Source organism: Bombina bombina, chromosome 9 (genome assembly GCF_027579735.1).
Source record: "Bombina bombina isolate aBomBom1 chromosome 9, aBomBom1.pri, whole genome shotgun sequence".
Lineage (NCBI taxonomy): Eukaryota > Metazoa > Chordata > Amphibia > Anura > Bombinatoridae > Bombina > Bombina bombina.
This window is the reverse complement of record NC_069507.1, coordinates 13,164,609-13,184,477: the sequence shown is the minus strand read 5'-3', so window position 1 is coordinate 13,184,477 and position 19,869 is coordinate 13,164,609. Positions and strand designations below refer to the sequence as shown.

General features: G+C 39.7%; 1 protein-coding gene across 1 annotated transcript in view; it reads right to left on the bottom strand.

Moving 5' to 3' along the window:
* The window catches only part of ALOX5 (arachidonate 5-lipoxygenase), a 160,569-nt gene extending 141,347 nt beyond the window's left edge, over positions 1 to 19,222 (bottom strand). Inside the window, exon 1 of the mRNA XM_053691881.1 lies at positions 19,050 to 19,222. Within this exon, the coding sequence (XP_053547856.1) occupies positions 19,050 to 19,199 (150 nt within the window). The 5' untranslated portion in view covers positions 19,200 to 19,222. The remainder of the gene's footprint in view (positions 1 to 19,049) is intronic.
* Between the last annotated feature and the right edge of the window lie 647 nt (positions 19,223 to 19,869).

The window sequence follows — 19,869 nt, the reverse complement described above, 5'->3', positions numbered from 1 at the left end:
CACAGAGGTTCTGCTGAATTCTCAGACCCCAGCAGTATATTATATACACAGAGGTTATGCTGTAGTCTCAGTACCCAGCAGTATATTATATACACAGAGGTTCTGCTGTATTCTCAGACCTTAGCAGTATATTATATACACAGAGGTTCTGCTGTATTCTCAGACCCCAGCAGTATATTATATAAACAGAGGTTCTGCTGTAGTCTCAGACCCCAACAGTATATTATATACACAGAGGTTATGCTGTATTCTCAGACCCCAGCAGTATATTATATGGACAGAGGTTCTGCTGAATTCTCAGACCCCAGCAGTATATTATATACACAGAGGTTCTGCTGTATTCTCAGACCCCAGCAGTATATTATATACACAGAGGTTCTGCTGTATTCTCAGACCCCAGCAGTATTTTATATACACAGAGGTTATGCTGTATTCTCAGACCCCAACAGTATATTATATACACAGAGGTTATGCTGTATTCTCAGACCCCAGCAGTATATATATATACACAGAGGTTCTGCTGTATTCTCAGACCCCAGCAGTATATTATATACACAGAGGTTCTGCTGTAGTCTCAGTACCCAGCAGTATATTATATACACAGAGGTTCTGCTGTATTCTCAGACCCCAGCAGTATATTATACACACAGAGGTTCTGCTGTATTCTCAGACCCCAGCAGTATATTATATACACAGAGGTTATGCTGTATTCTCAGACCCAGCAGTATATTATATACACAGAGGTTATGCTGTAGTCTCAGTACCCAGCAGTATATTATATACACAGAGGTTCTGTTGTATTCTCAGACCCCAGCAGTATATTATATACACAGAGGTTCTGCTGTATTTTCAGACCCCAGCAGTATATTATATACACAGAGGTTCTGCTGTATTCTCAGAACCCAGCAGTATATTATATACACAGAGGTTCTGCTGTAGTCTCAATACCCAGCAGTATATTATATACACAGAGGTTCTGCTGTATTCTCAGATCCCAGCAGTATATTATATACACAGACGTTCTGCTGTAGTCTCAGTACCCAGCAGTATATTATATACACAGAGGTTCCGCAGTATTCTCAGACCCCAGCAGTATATTATATACACAGAGGTTCTGCTGTATTCTCAGACCCCTGCAGTATATTATATACACAGAGGTTCTGCTGTATTCTCAGACCCCAGCAGTATATTATATACACAGAGGTTGTGCTGTATTGTCAGACCCCCGCAGTATATTATATATACTGAGGTTCTGCTGTATTCTCAGTACCTAGCAGTATATTATATACACAGGGGTTCTGCTGTATTGTCAGTCCCCAGCAGTATATGATATACAAAGAGGTTCTGCTGTAGTCTCAGTAGCCAGCAGTATATTATATACACAGAGGTTATTCTGTATTCTCAGTCCCCAGCAGTATATTATATACAAAGATGTTATGCTGTATTCTCAGACCCCAGCAGTATATTGTATACACAGAGGTTCTGCTGTAGTCTCAGTACCCAGCAGTATATTATATACACAGAGGTTCTGCTGTATTCTCAGTACCCATCAGTATATTATATACACAGAGGTTCTGCTGTATTCTCAGACCCCAGCAGTATATTATATACACAGAGGTTCTGCTGTATTCTCAGACCCCAGCAGTATATTATATACACAGAGGTTCTGCTGTAGTCTCAGTACCCAGCAGTATATTATATACACAGAGGTTCTGCTGTGTTCTCAGTACCCATCAGTATATTATATATACACAGAGGTTCTGCTGTATTCTCAGACCCCAGCAGTATATTATATACACAGAGGTTCTGCTGTATTCTCAGACCCCAGCAGTATATTATATACACAGAGGTTCTGCTGTAGTCTCAGTACCCAGCAGTATAATATATACACAGAGGTTCTGCTGTGTTCTCAGTACCCATCAGTATATTATATACACAGAGGTTCTGCTGTGTTCTCAGTACCCATCAGTATATTATATATACACAGAGGTTCTGCTGTATTCTCAGACCCCAGCAGTATATTATATACACAGAGGTTCTGCTGTATTCTCAGACCCCAGCAGTATATTATATACACAGAGGTTCTGCTGTATTCTCAGACCCCAGCAGTATATTATATACACAGAGGTTCTGCTGTATTCTCTGACCCCAGCAGTATATTATATACACAGAGGTTCTGCTGTATTCTCAGTACCCAGCAGTATATTATATACACAGAGGTTATTCTGTATTCTCAGACCCCAGCAGTATATTATATACACAGAGGTTATGCTGTATTCTCAGACCCCAGCAGTATATTATATACATAGAGGTTCTGCTGTAGTCTCAGTACCCAGCAGTATATTATATACACAGTGGTTCTGCTGTATTCTCAGTACCCAGCAGTATATTATATACACAGAGGTTCTGCTGTATTCTCAGACCCCAGTAGTATATTATATACACAGAGGTTCTGCTGTATTCTCAGACCCCAGCAGTATATTATATACACAGAGGTTCTGCTGTATTCTCAGACCCCAGCAGTATATTATATACACAGAGGTTCTGCTGTATTCTCAGACCCCAGCAGTATATTATATACACAGAGGTTCTGCTGTATTCTCAGACCCCAGCAGTATATTATATACACAGAGGTTCTGCTGTATTCTCAGACCTTAGCAGTATATTATATACACAGAGGTTATGCTATATTCTCAGACCCCAGCAGTATATTATATACACAGAGGTTCTGCTGTATTCTCAGACCCCAGCAGTATATTATATACACAGAGGTTATGCTGTATTCTCAGACCCCAGCAGTATATTATATACACAGAGGTTATGCTGTATTCTCAGACCCCTTCCCCCCAGAACCTAAGGGGTTGTAATATTTGCAGAAGTATAAATTATAGGAAGTCTATGTTGTAATATTGCATCCTCTCCCCACACCACAATGTTTTTTAACCAGACATCAAATGTGAAAGTTTCCTTGGAAGAAAAACAAAAAAATGAAACAATCATTCTTTTACCAAGCGGGGCCATTATGTTATAGACAACAAATCTCCCCCTGTGGGACAGGCTACGTGACTCTCTGCCATCTCTTCTCATGTTCTGGAGATAAGCCTTGATTTATAACTTCCTCATTTAGTAATGTTTTATATAATGTATAATTGTACAACAATGTTACAGATTCTAAATGGTCCTTTAAGTGACGCTATTTAAGTTTTTTATGAGTAAGGTTTTCGGTACATTTTCTGGTAAATTACAAAACCTCAATTGCTGAATCCCCAGTGATATACATCCCTGTAATCTCTCTTTAGCTTGTTCCCTCTCTCACGCAGATGGCAATTTGTATCCTTTTTACGTTAATGTTATATTGTTATATTTATATTATTTGCTGTGACTCTTATTTATAGGTTTGTTGTTTTTTTAGAAGAGAAATAAATAATGTAACTGACACATGGGTATAGGTTTTGCTCTTTAGTGGGGTGTGGTCAATATACATGAGCCATAATCTTATTAATGCCTTGTACAGAGCTAGGAAACCTACCCTACTGACAATAAATAAGGGCTAGATTACAAGTGGTGCGCTAACTGTTGCATGCAAGCAATATCAGCTTATTGTGCACAATAATAATAGGGCTCGTATTACAAGTTGAAAATAAACTCAATCGCGAGAGCACAGTCACATTTTACGCTCATTGGATTAGCGTGACTGAAAAGCTTACGTAGAGGGTATTGCGTTTAAAAAAGATGCAATAAGCACAACTTAAATACATTGAAAATGACAGTTACACTCATATAAATCTGATATAAATTATATATATAAAATCCATATGGTTCAGCATACCCTATTTTTATTTTTTATTCTTTTTTTTATTAGGAATCACATGGCAGTGCAAAACACATAAGCAAGAGTTACAAATACCAAATAGTTGATGAGAGCGGTGATAAGGTAACAGTGGCGTAATATATGCATAAGTCCAATAGTGCGAGGTGCTCTCCAGAGGCAGGGCCAGGGATATCAACATGGGGATTTTTATCACAAGTCCATTATGGTAGATTAGCTGAATAGTGCGGGAAATAGTCCATGTGAATATCCTAATTTCACAAAACATTTTCACATTTTCTAGTTCTCCAAGTAAAAACATTTGAACAAACATTTATAACAATTATAAAACTATTTTAACTAAATAACTCATACTAAGTAGTTTAGCAAATCCAAACTCCCTTTGGTTGGAGAAAAAGAAATGAAGCTCTCCCCCCCTCCCCCCTCAGACACCCACTTGTAGGATAACATTAGTCCTCAATCAGAATCTCCTCTAATCTAGCATGATGCGAACCATCCCAACCGTCAGTCTCTGGGATATTCCAACACGCTCTAAGGGAAGCTTCTAGGAGTAATTCATGGTGTAGGAAAGGTTTCAGTATCTGATACTGAAGTGCCAAATCTTGAAAGAATCCACAGCACCAAATTTTATAAACCAAACTTAGGAGTTTATTGTAATGGGTACAAATAAATGCAAATGAAACGTTGTTTGTTTGTACCCACGTTGCATTTGTTTGTATCCACTACAATAAACTCCTAAGTTTGGTTTATAAAATTTGGTGCTGTGGATTCTTTCAAGATGTGGATATTAAAGGAGAGGAAAGTAGTCTTCTCTGTTCCACTGGCAACAAGAAACAGAAGGAAACAAGGTGCTGTTAGTGAATTATTTGGTGCTGTTGATACTGAAGTGCAGGAGGAAGGGTGGTAAAATAGGGTCGCCATTTCTTAAGGAATATGCACAGTCTCCTTTGCACGTCCAGTTTAGTGTCTAACTGTTCAATTTAAAGTTGTCTAAGGAGTCTATGTTTAAACTGGGTTATAGAGGGGGGTTTCCTGGAGATCCATAAGGCAATAATACATTGGTGGGCAATTAATGTACACAAGGTAAGTATATTATGCATACTGCTGTATCCACTGTCCCAGGTAAAGAGATATATATTTTTCAAGTCAAAAGTGATGGTGAGTCGAAAAGTAGTCTGAATGCAGTATTGGAGCCTACGCCAGAAGTGGTTAATATAAGGACAGTCAAAAAAGTAATGGCCTAGTGTGGGTTTAGGCGAGTGGCATTTAATACATCTATTCAAACACCAAGTACGGTACGATGAGCAGCGGACTGTTGTTAACTAACAGTCATCGATCTTGCTGCTCTTCTGCTTTTTCACAGCTTTATTGCTACCCTGTCACTAAACACCCACACTATACTAAACTGTTTTACCCCTAAACCGCTGCTCCCGGAGCCCACCGCATCTCTAATAAATGTATTAACCCCTAAACCGCCGCTTCCGGAGCCCACCGCCACCTACATTATATTTATTAACCCCTAATCTGCCCCCCTACACTGCCACCACCTACATTATACTTATTAACCCCTAATCTGCCCCCCTACACCGCCGCCACTATATTAAATTTATTAACCCCTAAATCTAAGTCTAACCCTAACCCTAACACCCCTTAACTTAAATATAATTTAAAGAAATCTAAATAAATATTCCTAGCATTAAATAAATTATTCCTATTTAAAACTAAATACTTACCTATAAAATAAACCCTAAGCTAGCTACATACAATATAACTAATAGTTACATTGTAGCTAGCTTAGGATTTATTTTTATTTTACAGGCAACTTTGTATTTATTTTAGCTAGGTACAATAGTTATTAAATAGTTATTAACTATTTAATAACTTCCTAGCTAAAATAAATACAAATATACCTGTAAAATAAAACCTAACCTAAGTTACAATTACACCTAACACTACACTATAATTAAATTAATTCCCTAAATTAAATACAATTAAATAAAATTAAATAAAATTATATAAAGTACAAAAAACAAACACTAAATTACAGAAAATAATAAACAAATTACAAGATTTTTAAACTAATTACACCTACTCTAATCCCCCTAATAAAATAAAAAGACCCCCCAAAATAAAAAAGCCCTACCCTACACTAAATTACAAATAGACCTTAAAAGGGCCTTTTGTGGGGCATTGCCCCAAAGTAATCAGCTCTTTTACCTTTAAAAAAAGATTACAAACCCCCCCAACATTAAAACCCACCACCCACACAAACAACTCTACTCTAAAACCCACCCAATACCCCATTAAAAAAAACTAACACGAATCCCTTGAAGATCACCCTACCTTGAGAAGTCTTCACCCAACCGGGCCGAAGTCCTCAACGAAGCCGGGCGAAGTGGTCCTCCAGATGGGCAGAAGTCTTCATCCAAGCCGGGCAGAAGAGGTCCTCCAGATGGGCAGAAGTCTTCATCCAGATGGCATCTTCTATCTTCATCCATCCGGCGCGGAGCGGCTCCATCTTCAAGACATCCGGCGCAGAGCATCCTCTTCATCCGGAGTCTTCTTCAACAATGATGTGTCCTTTAAGTGACGTCATCCAAGATGGTGTCCCTTCAATTCCGATTGGCTGATTGAAGGGACGCCATCTTGGATGACGTCACTTAAAGGACCCGTCATTGTTGAAGAAGACTCTGGATGAAGAGGATACTCCACGTCGGATGTCTTGAAGATGGAGCCGCTCTGCACCGGATGGATGAAGATAGAAGATGCCGTCTGGATGAAGACCTCTGCCCGTCTGGAGGACCTCTTCTGCCCGGCTTGGATGAAGACTTCTGCCCGTCTGGAGGACCACTTTGCCCTGCTTTGTTGAGGACTTCGGCCTGGTTGGGTGAAGACTTCTCAAGGTAGGGTGATCTTCAAGGGGTTAGTGTTTTTTTAAGGGGGTGGGTTTTAGAGTAGGGTTGATTGTGTGGGTGGTGGTTTTTAATGTTTGGGGGGGTTGTAATTTTTTTTACAGGTAAAAGAGCTGATTACTTTGGGGCAATGCCCCGCAAAAGGCCCTTTTAAGGGCTATTTGTAATTTAGTGTAGGGTAGGGCTTTTTTTATTTTGGGGGGGCTTTTTTATTTTGTTAGGGGGATTAGATTAGGTGTAATTAGTTTAAAAATCTTGTAATTATTTTATTTTCTGTAATTTAGTGGGTTTTTTTGTACTTTAGATAATTTTATTTAATTTTATTTAATTGTATTTAATTTAGGGAATTGATTTAATTATAGTGTAGTGTTAGGTGTAATTGTAACTTAGGTTAGGTTTTATTTTACAGGTATTTTTTTATTTATTTGAGCTAGGTAGTAATAACTATTTAATTGTACCTAGTTAAAATAAATACAAAGTTGCCTGTAAAATAAAAATAAACCCTAAGCTAGCTACAATGTAACTATTAGTTATATTGTAACTAGCTTAGGGTTTATTTTATAGGTAAGTATTTAGTTTTAAATAGGAATAATTTATTTAATGATAGGAATATTTATTTATATTTATTTAAATTATATTTAAGTTAGGTGGTGTTAGGGTTATGGTTAGACTTAGGTTTAGGGGTTAATAAATGTAATATAGTGGCGGCGGTGTGGGGGGGGCAGGTTAGGGGTTAATAAATGTAATATAGTGGCGGCGGTGTAGGGGGGGGCAGATTAGGGGTTAATAAATATAATGTAGGTGGCGGTGGGCTACGGGAGCGGTCGTTTAGGGGGTAAACAATTTATTTCATTGCGGCGGGGTCCGTGAGCGGCGGTTTAGGGGTTAATAAGTTTATTAGAGTGGTGGTTGGCTCCAGGAGTGGAGATTTAGGGGTAAATAAGTATAAAGTAGGTGGCGGCGGTGTAGGGGGAGGCAGATTAGGGGTTAATAAGTATAATGTAGGTGGCGGCGGTGTAGGGGGGGCAGATTAGGGGTGTTTAGACTCAGGGTACATGTTAGAGTGTTAGGGATATCGGGCAGCAGCGAACATAAGCTTTCGCTGCTTTCAGACTCCCATTGATTCCTATGGCATCCGCCGCCTCCAGGGTGGCGTATTGAAAACCAGGTACACTGGGCCGGAATAGTGCCAAGCGTACATGGTAGACATTTGATAACTAGCAAAAGTAGTCAGATAGTGCCGAACTTGCATTCGGAACATCTGTAATGACGTAAGCATCAATCTGTGTCAGAGTGAGTCCAGCGGATTGTATGTTACGTCACAAAATTCTACTTTTGCCGGTCTGTATGGTTTGATAACTAAGGGGAATCAGGCTTGCCACAAATACGCTGCGGAATTCCAGCGTATTTGCGGTTGACAGCTTGATAAATAGATGCCATAGTGTCTACTTTGCAAGTAGGCATAAAAGTGTGAGTTAGGGATACTTTATTTGCCTTTTAGATCTTGAAACATCAATGGGTCCAGCAAGATACCTATTGAGTCTATGCCAGAGGAGTTCCACATCCGAAAAGGAGCTGAGTCACTTCCCACTGGAAAGTCTTTATTTCCCATGAGAGGGATATACTTGGGGGAAGGAGATTGTCTGCCTAGAAATTTAAGAACTGACCACCATGTCCTCAAAATATCCTTGTATAATATGCTATTTTTATTTGTTGCCGGTACTTCCAAAAGTGGGATATATGGGAGATATGCAATGGCATGAGGTGCTGTTACTGCCTCTACTAGTAGGAATTGTAAAGTGCGCGGTCTGAAGTTGCCATTCCAAGACTAGACAAGCCAATGCTGCCCAGTTGTACAGCTTCAAATCGGGGAGTGCTAGACCCCCTTTGAGGTACGGTTATTGCAGTTTGTTAGTGGCTATACGTGTTTTTCCACCTTTCCAAATAAATGATTGGATCGCTTTGTTCATTTGTAAGAGATTAAAATTAATGAGGAGGAACGGCAACATTAGAAGTCGGAATAGAATTTTGGGCAAGATCAACATTTTTACTAAGTTGATACGTCTGGAGAGGCCAAGGGGCAGCTTCATCCATGCATTTGAATTGTGTTAATATTAGGCCACATTGTTTTGTGATGTTAAGTTCATAAAGTTTGTGGGGGGTTACAGTACAGCTCTATACCCAGATATTTTAGGGTCCCGAGCTGCATCATGAAGGGAAATGCAGTTTTATCGTATTTATGATCTGTTAACCAAAGTATTTCCGATTTACTCATATTTATTTTGTACCCAGAGAAGTCCCAGAACATAGTCAATTTGTCTATAATCTTTGGTACATGGACAGAGGGGTTAGTAATGAAGAGGAGCATATCATCAACGTACAAAGCCATATGAATAGTCGCTTCATTGATGGACATCCCTGGATATGTTTGCCTCAGTTTAAGAGCCAAAGGTTCTAGGGCCAGGTCAAACAGGAGAGGAGACAATGGGCACCCCTGACGAGTACCCCTTCGGATGGCAAAAGCAGGGGAAAGGATACCATTAACCATAATGTTAGCTATCGGGGAGGAGTATATCTTACATAAGAAATCTAAGAAGGGGCCACCAAATCTAAACTGCCGGAGGGTATGGAACAAGTGGGACCATTCAACTCTATCAAACGCCTTCTCTGCATCAAGGGATAGCAGGAAGACCTCTTGATCTTTTTTACAGTGCGAGTCTCTAGTTCTCGCCCAATAGAAACTGATGGCATGTAGGACTTTTTGCAGATTAACCATGGAGGATCTGCCAAATACGAACCCAGTTTGGTCAGGGTGAAGTAGGGATGGGAGGATTCTCTTAAGTCTATTAGCCAAAAGTTTCATCAGTATTTTATAGTCAGTATTTAAAAAGGAGATGGGGCGGTATGATTCTGGAAGAAGAAGGTCTTTAACGGGTTTAGAAATCAGAGTGATATGAGCTGATACAAAAGAGTTTGAGGGGTCCTGTCATCCAGAAAGAGGGCATTAAACACTTTGGAAAGTGTTGGGGAGATCTGAGGGGATAGGAGTCTATAGAATTCTGTGGGGAGGCCATCTGGGCCAGGGGTTTTCCCTAAAGAAAGGGATTTAATAGTGAATTGTATCTCATCCGCAGATATAGGGGCATTAAGGGTATCTATCTGGGTCTCAGTAAGCTGTGGTACTATAAGGGATTGCCAGAAATTCTGTTGCAAGTCCACTAGATTTAGTTGCTGTTTTGAGTAGAGGTAGGAGTAATACTCTGCTAAGCAGTGCACCAGCTCTGCTGAGGATTTATAAACCCTACCTCTATACTTAAGTGCCGGTATGTCCTTTCTAGATGACTGGGATTTTACCAAAGTGGCCAGAAGCCTACACGATTTTCTGTCAAAACGATATACTTTGCTCACTGATTTTAATAAACCAGCAGTAGATTTCTGCCTAACAAATGCTTAAAAATTTCGCCTTAGCAGCAATATATTTGTCATAGGTGGCACAAGAGTTAGAGGTGCAATATTCTAAATAAGCCTGACACAGTATATTTTGTAAGGCATCATGTCTATATGAAGTTTTCCTTTTAAGATGTGCAGTGTACTAGATAATGTGGCCAGTGATGACAACTTTAGCTGCCTCCCAAAAAAGTTGCGGATTGGATAGATGGAAGGAATTATCTGTATAATAATCATTCCAAGCGAAGATGAGTGAATTCCAAAAGGGTTCAGAATTAAGTATGAGGGGAAACAAAGGGAATTTCTAGTGGGGCGCCCAAAGGAGCATGGTCAGAGATCATAATATTGTGTATTGACTCAGAAGAGATTAGCGGAATCAGGGAGTCCACCATTAGAAAGAGGTCTATTCGGGATAGATAGACAAGTGTAATCCTTGTCTTCCGGGTGCCTTCTACGCCAAATATCACACACGGCCAGGACGTCATATAATAATTGAAAAACTCTTTTCTCGAATCTCCCTTTATAATTTTGAAGCCTTTTTTTAGCTGCTGTGTCTTGTACCCAAGTTCTATCAAGGAGGGGTTGAGGAGATAAATTAAAATCACCTCCTACTATCAATTTAGTACCTACAAAAGGGGTCAGGCTTTGAGTTAAGTTTTCCCAGAACGATATACGTTTAACATTGGGAGCATATAGATTACATAGCGTGTAGGTGACAGAGTCAATGGAGACTTGTAGTATGAGGAATCTACCCTCTGGGTCAGAAATTCTATTATGTAAGTAAATATGTAGTCATTTGCCAAACAAAATTGCCAGCCCTTTGCTAGAAGTGTTGTATGAAAGGTATATCACCTTTCCCACCCAATCTCTGTACAATTTCTCATGCTCCCCATTGCTCAATTGTGTCTCCTGGAGCAAGGCCACGTCCGATTTTAGCTTGCGTAAATGAGTTAGTACTGACTTGCGCTTAATAGGGGAGTTGATACCTCCCACATTCCATGAAAGGATCTTAAGTGTCATAATTAAATATCAAGGAGGTTAGAAATGTTGCGTTCAATATCAATGAGGGGGAGGAGAGAGAGAGAGAGAGAGAGAGAAGAAAAAAAAAAAAGGGCCATACTCCATACCAGACGACATATGGCGTGCAGTCACTGATCCTTTTACATATAGGGAAACCTGTAATCTGTAAAGACTAGCGAGCAAATACTGGATAAACATAGGTCCAAAAAATATCCAAAGGGAGAGAGTATCTATGATAACTTGCAAAAAACATAGTAAGTATTGAGGGACATTTTTCCAAAAAGGAGAGTTAAATTGAACATACAAGTATAGGTATGCATAAAAATAAAGTACAATACATAACCACAATAAACTGTACGAATATATATCTATAACGTGCACGATTTCCCCATAGGAAACAATGGGGCTGAGCCGGCTGAAAAAAAACCCTAACACCTGCAAAAAAGCAGCGTTCAGCTCCTAACGCAGCCCCATTGTTTCCTATGGGGAAATGCTTTTTATGTCTACACCTTACACCCTAACATGAACCCCCGAGTCTAAACACCCCTAATCTTACACTTATTAACCCCTAATCTGCCGCCGCCGACACCTACATTATATTATTAACCCCTAATTTGCCGCTCCGGACACTGCCGCCACCTACATTATACCTATGAACCCCTAATCTGCTGCCCCCAACATTGCCGACACCTACATTATATTTATTAACCCCTAATCTGCCACCCCCAATGTCGCCGCAACCTAACTACAATTATTAACCCCTAATCTGCTGCCCCCAATGTCGCCGCCACTATAATAAATATATTAACCCCTAAACCTAAATCTAATCCTAACCCTTACACCCCCCTAATTTAAATATAATTTAAAATAATCTTAATAAAATTACTACAATTAAATAAATTAATCCTATTTAAAACGAAATACTTACCTATAAAATAAACTCTAAGCTAGCTACAATATAAATAATAGTTACTTTGTAGCTATCTCAGGATTTATTTTTATTTTACAGGCAAGTTTGTATTTATTTTAACTAGGTAGAATAGTTATTAAATAGTTATTAACTATTTAATAACTACCTAGCTAAAATAAGTACAAATTTACCTGTAAAATAAACCCTTACCTAAGTTACAATTACACCTAACACTACACTATAATTAAATTAATACCCTAAACTAACTACAATTAATTACAATTAAATTAAATAAACTAAAGTACAAAAAAACAACAAACACCAAATTACAGAAAATAAAAAAATAATTACAATCTTTTTAGACTAATCACACCTACTCTAATCCCCCTAATAAAATAAAAAATACCCCCAAAATAATAAAATTCCCTACCCTATACTAAATTACAAATAGCCCTTAAAAGGGCCTTTTGCGGGGCATTGCCCCAAAGTAATCAGCTCTTTTACCTGTAAAAAAAAAATACCCCCCCAACATTAAAACCCACCACCCACACACCCAAGCCTACTCTAAAACCCACCCAATCCCCCCTTAATAAAACCTAACACTAACCCCTTGAAGATCACCCTACCTTGAGACGTCTTCACCCAGCCGGGCACAAGTGGTCCTCCAGAGGGGCCGAAGTCTTCATCCGATCCGGGCAGAAGAGGACCTCCAGACAGCCAGAAGTCTGCAGGCGGCATCTTCTATCTTCATCTGTCCAGAGCGGAGCGGATCCATCTTCAATCCAGCTGACGCAGAGCACAACTGAAGAATGAAGGTTCCTTTAAATGACGTCATCCAAGATGGCGTCCCTTCAATTTCGATTGGCTGATATGATTCTATCAGCCAATCGGAATTAAGGTAGGAAAAATCCTATTGGCTGATGCAATCAGCCAATAGAATTGAAGTTCAATCCTATTGGCTGTTCCAATCAGCCAATAGAATGCAAGCTCAATTCCAGACATCCGACACGGAGCATCCTCTTCTTACGACGTCTTCTTCCCGAATGAAGGTTCCATTAAATTACGTCATCCAAGATGGCGTCCCTTAGATTCCGATTGGCTAATAGAATTCTATCAGCCAATCGGAATTAAAGGTGAAAAAATCCAATTGGCTGATGCAATCAGCCAATAGGATTGAGCTTCAATCCTATTGGCTGATCCAATCAAGCGGGACTTCAGCAACTGTGAGTACCTAAAGAGGGGCTAGTGAGTACTTAAAGAGGGGTTAGCCAATCGGAATTAAGGTTGAAAAAATCCTATTGGCAATCAGCCAATAGGATTGAGCTCACATTCTATTGGCTATTCCAATCAGCCAATAGAATGCAAACTCAATCCTATTGGCTGATTGGATCAGCCAATAGGATGAAAGCTCAATCCTATTGGCTGATTGCAACAGCCAATAGGATTTTTTAAACCTTAATTCCGATTGGCTGCTAGAATTCTATCAGCCAATCGGAATCTAAGGGACGCCATCTTGGATGACGTCATTTAAAGGAACCTTCATTCGGGAAGAAGACGTCGTAAGAAGAGGATGCTCCGCGTCGGATGTCTGGAAGATGGAGCCGCTCCATGACGGATGGATGAAGATAGAAGATGCCGTCTGGGTGAAGACTTTCTTTGGGGCAATGCCCCACAAAAGGCCCTTTTAAGGGATATTGGTAGTTTATTGTAGGTTAGGTTTTTTTTATTTTGGGGTTGCTTTTTTATTTTCATAGGGCTCTTAGATTAGGTGTAATTAGTTTAAATCTTTGATAATTTATTTTTTATTTTGTGTAACTTAGTGGGGTTTGTTTTTGTAACTTAGTGTTTGTTATTTTTTTTAACTTAGTTGTTAGTTTTTTGTAACTTTGTAATTTTTAATTGTAGAATTAAATTATTTGAGTAGGGTTAGGTTTTGAAATATATAATATAGTTAATTTAATTGTTAGTTTAACCCCTTAATGACCAACGACGTGCAGGGTACGTCCTCCAAAAAAATGTCCTTAACGACCAAGGACGTACCTGCACGTCGTTGGTCTTTGAAAGCAGTGGAAGCGATCCTGATCGCTTCCAGCTGCTTTCATGTTATTGCAGTGATGCCTCGATATAGAGGCATCCTGCAATAACTTTTTTAAGCAGTCTGATGCAGAGAGAGCCACTCTGTGGCCCTCTCTGCATCGGCTATTGATGGCTATGATCGTTGGTGGGTGGGAGCGTGTCCAGGGAGGCGAGTGGGCGGCCATCAGTAGAGGAGGGGGGCGGGATCGCGTGTGGGTGCGCGTGCACGTGCACGGGAGCGTGCGCGTGCACGGGAGTGTGCACATGTGAAACTGGCCAGAAGTTAGCATTGAAGTGCAAGAGGCACAAGGTGGGACTCAGTGGGAGAGAGGGTGGGAATAAAAAATATTAATAATCTGGGAGAGGGTGGGGGGTTGGGTGTTAAGGGGGGTAAGCTACACTACAGAAAAACTTAAAATAAACATTTGATTTCAAACTGGGTACTGGCAGACAGCTGCCAGTACCAAATATGGTGCACAATAAGACAGAGGAGGGGGGTAGAGAGCTGTTTGGGGGGGGGATCAGGGAGGTTGGGGCTAAGGGGGGGGTCCTACATAGCAGAATTATTATTTTTTTTAAAACAAAACAAAAAAAACCTTTTATTTTAGTACTGGCAGACTTTCTGCCAGTACTTAAGATGGCGGGGACAATTGTGGGGTGGGGGAGGGAAGACAGCTGTTTGGGAGGGATCAGGGGGTGTGATGTGTCAGGTGGGAGGCTGATCTCTACACTAAAGCTAAAATTAACCCTACAAGCTCCCTATAAGCTACCTAATTAACCCCTTCACTGCTAGCCATAATACACGTGTGATGCGCAGCAGCATTTAGCGGCCTTCTAATTACCAAAAAGCAACGCCAAAGTCGTATATGTCTGCTATTTCTGAACAAAGGGGATCCTAGAGAAGCATTTACAACCATGTGTGCCATAATTGCACAAGCTGTTAGTAAATGATTTCAGTGGGAAACATAAAATTGTGAAAAATTTAGCGTTTTTTTCAATTTGATCGCATTTGGCGGTGAAATGGTTGCATGAAATATACCAAAATGTGCCTAGATCAATACTTGGGGTAGTCTACTGCACTATATTAAAGCTAAAATTAACCCTACAAGCTCCCTACATGCTCCCTAATTAACCCCTTCACTGCTGGGCATAATACACGTGTGGTGCACAGTGGCATTTAGCGGCCTTCTAATTACCAAAAAGCAACGCCAAACCATATATGTCTGCTATTTCTGAACAAAGGGGATCCCAGAGAAGCATTTACAACCATTTATGCCATAATTGCACAAGTTGTTTGTAAATAATTTCAGTGAGAAACCTAGTTTGTGAAAAAATTTGTGAAAAAGTGAACGATTTTTTTTATTTGATGGCATTTGGCGGTGAAATGGTGGCATGAAATATACCAAAATGGGCCTAGATCAATACTTTGGGATGTCTTCTAAAAAAAAAATATATATATACATGTCAAGGGATATTCAGAGATTCCTGAAAGATATCAGTGTCCCAATGTAACTAGCGCTAATTTTGAAAACAAGTGGTTTGGAAATAGCAAAGTGCTACTTGTACTTATTGCCCTATAACTTGCAAAAAAAGCAAAGAACGTGTAAACATTGGGTATTTCTAAACTCAGGACAAAATCGATGACTGTTAGTTAACAACAGTCCGCTGCTCATCGCTCCGTACTTGTTGCGCAGCTTTTTGACAGCTTTTTTGTTAAATATGGAGAGCGTATTCAGGTCTGCGGCCGCGATGTTAGGCGATGTCAGGCGAGCGTATTGGTGCCATCGAATGCAGCACAGTTGACGGCTTGATAAGTAGGCCCCTATATATCAATTAAGCACCACATTACAAAAGGTCTGCACACACAATAAATGTTTATATATGCGTAGTATATATCAGTAATTAAGTGCTGCATTACAAAAGGTCTGCACACACAATAAATGTTTATATATGTACAGTATATATCAGTAATTAAGCACCACATTACAAAAGGTCTGCACACACAACAAATGTTTATATATTCAAAGAATATATCAGTAATTAAGTGCCACATTACAAACGGTCTGCACACACAATAAATGTTTATAGATGCACAGTATGTATCAGTAATTAAGTGCAGCATTACAAAAGATCTGCACACACAAGAAATCGTTATATTTGTGCAGTATATATCAATAATTAAGTGCTGCATTACAAAAGGTCTGTGCACACAATAAATGTTTATATATGCACAGTATATATCAGTAATTAAGTGCAGCATTACAAAAGGGCTGCACACACAATAAATATTTATATATGCACAGTATATATCAGTACAGTAATACATATAGTTACACATGCGCACAGTTACACACACCCAGTAATACACACTCACACACACACAGTATTGCACACAGTTACACACACTCAGTTATACACACAGTTGCGCACACACACACGGAGTTACACACTCACACACTGACACAAGCATGCTATCTGCTCAGTAAGCTCCTGTGACATTAGTTGTGTGATGCTATGTAGTGTACATACATGTAATAAGCACAATTACACACATACACACACACACTGTGTAATAAGCACAGTTACACACACACTCAGTAATACACAGTTACCCACACACACTCAGTAATACACAGTTACCCACACACACTCAGTAATACACACAATTACACACACACACTCAGTAATACACACAGTTATACACACACACTCAGTAATACACACAGTTACACACACACACACTCAGTAATACACACAGTTACACACACACATACACACACACAGTAATACACACAGTTACACACAGAGTAATAAACACAGTTACACACACAAACACTCAGTAATACACACAGTTATACATACAGTTACACACACACACTCAGTAATACACAGTTACACACACACACACTCAGTAATACACACACTCAGTAATACACACAGTTACACACACAGTAATAACAGTTACACACACACATTCAGTAACACACACAGTTATACATACAGTTACACACACACACAGTTACACACTCAGCAATACACACAGACACACACACACACAATAATACACACAGTTACACACACAGTAATACACACAGTTACACACACTCAGTAATATACACAGTTACACACACACAATCAGTAATACACACAGTTACACACACACACACACACACACACACTCAGTAATACCCACAGTTAAACACACACACAGTTACACACACAGTAATAAACACAGTTGCACACACACACACACACTCAGTAATACACACAGTTATACATACAGTTACACACACTAAGTAATACACATTTACACGCACACAGGCATACACACAGTTACACACACACACACACACACACACAGTTACACACACACACACACACACACTAATACACACAGTTACACACATGCACACACACTAATACACACAGTTACACACACAGCAATACACAAATTTGCACACACACACACTCAGTAATACACACAGTTACACACTCAGTAATACACACAGTTACACACACACTCAGTAATAAACACAGTTACACTCACACTCTCAGTAATACACACACTCACACTCAGTAATACAGACAGTTACACACACACAGTCAGTAATACACACAGTTACACACACACAAACACACACACTCAGTAATACACACAGTTACACACTCAGTAATACACAGTTACACACACACACACACACACACACACACACACTCAGTAATACACACAGTTACACTCACACTCAGTAATACACAAACACACTCAGTAATACACACACACACACTCAGTAATACAAACAGTTACACACACAGTCACTCAGTAATACACAGTTACACACACACACTCAGTAATACACACAGTTACATACTCAGTAATACACACAGTTACACACTCAGTAATACACACAGTTACACACACACACACTCAGTATTACACACACACACACACACACACTCAGTAATACACACAGTTACACATTCAGTAATACACACAGTTACATACTCAGTAATACACACAGTTACACACACACACTCAGTAATACACACACTCAGTAATACACACAGTTACACACACACACACACACACAGTAATACACAGTTACACACACACACTCAGTAATACACACAGTTGCACACACACTCAGTAATACACAGTTAAACACACACACAGTTACACTCACACTCAGCAATACACGCACACACACACACACAGTAATACACACAGTTACACACATACACACACTCAGTAATACACACAGTTACACACTCAGTAATACACACAGTTACACACGCACTCAGTAATAAACACAGTTACACTCACACTCTCAGTAATACACACAATTACACACACACTCAATAATACACACAATTACACACACACTCAGTAATACAGACAGTTACACACACACACACACACACACACACACACACACACAGTCAGTAATACACACAGTTACACACACAGTAATACACACAGTTACACACACAGTAATACACAATTACACACACTCAGTAATACACACAGTTACACACACACAGTAATACACACAGTTACACATACACTCAGTAATACACACAGTTACACACACACTCAGTAATACACAGTTACACACACAGTAATACACACAGTTACACACACAGTAATACACACAGTTACACACACACAGTAATACACACAGTTACACATACACTCAGTAATACACACAGTTACACACACACTCAGTAATACACAGTTACACACACACACAGTTACACACACAGTTACACACACACTCAGTAATACACAGTTACACACACACAGTTACACACAGATTAACTGTACAGCACAGTGTAGTTTCTCAGATCACAAACTTACCGCTCCCCTCTCAAAATCATTGTAAAAAGCTTTGTCCAGCAGGTTCTTCTCGCTGCAGCCATTTGTACCCACAAGAGTAAAGTAGATGTAATCATCTGTGCCAGCAAACCACTGGCTGCCCGTACTCACAGTCACTGTATAGGAGGGCATGGTGCCTTTCACAACTGGGGCTGTAAATGTGACAACTCTAGGAGCTGACAGTGAGTATCTGCCTCTTATCACACCCCCGGGTTACTACTGGTCCTGCCACTTAGTCTGTGGTCAGACAGTTCCTCATTTTATTATAGAGAGGAGCAGCCCAGGCATATGGTGCGCACACACACCAGCAGCATTGCCAATTACTGTTACTACTGAGACTAATGTAGTTTTCTTTTTAATGTGAGAACAAAGAAAGTCTTTCACTTATGTATTGAGGGAACATTTTAAAATATGTCACAGTCTCTTGTGTTCCTGTGCTGAATAAACCTACATTTTGTTTTAATGATTATGGAGGCTTGGTCCTGGTTCACCAATAGCAGTGTGGGAGGTGTCCCTAGCAGCAAGTGAGTAAAGCTGTAATATCCACAAGTGATACAGCAGAGAGTAGAACCAGTGCAGTGCGCGTGAAGACCAGGGGTGCTGCCTTTTCCCCCAATAAGCGATAAAACGCGAAGATGGTCCACAGCACTATTATAAAAGTATTCACTTTATTGGTAACAGCATAAAAACAAATAAGTGACGTTTCGGGGTCTCCCCCTTAGTCATACATAGTGTGCAAACATTTCAAACAAACTTATAAAGGCACTAGGCGATAATCCTGCCCAGAGAGCAGTCTATGTTT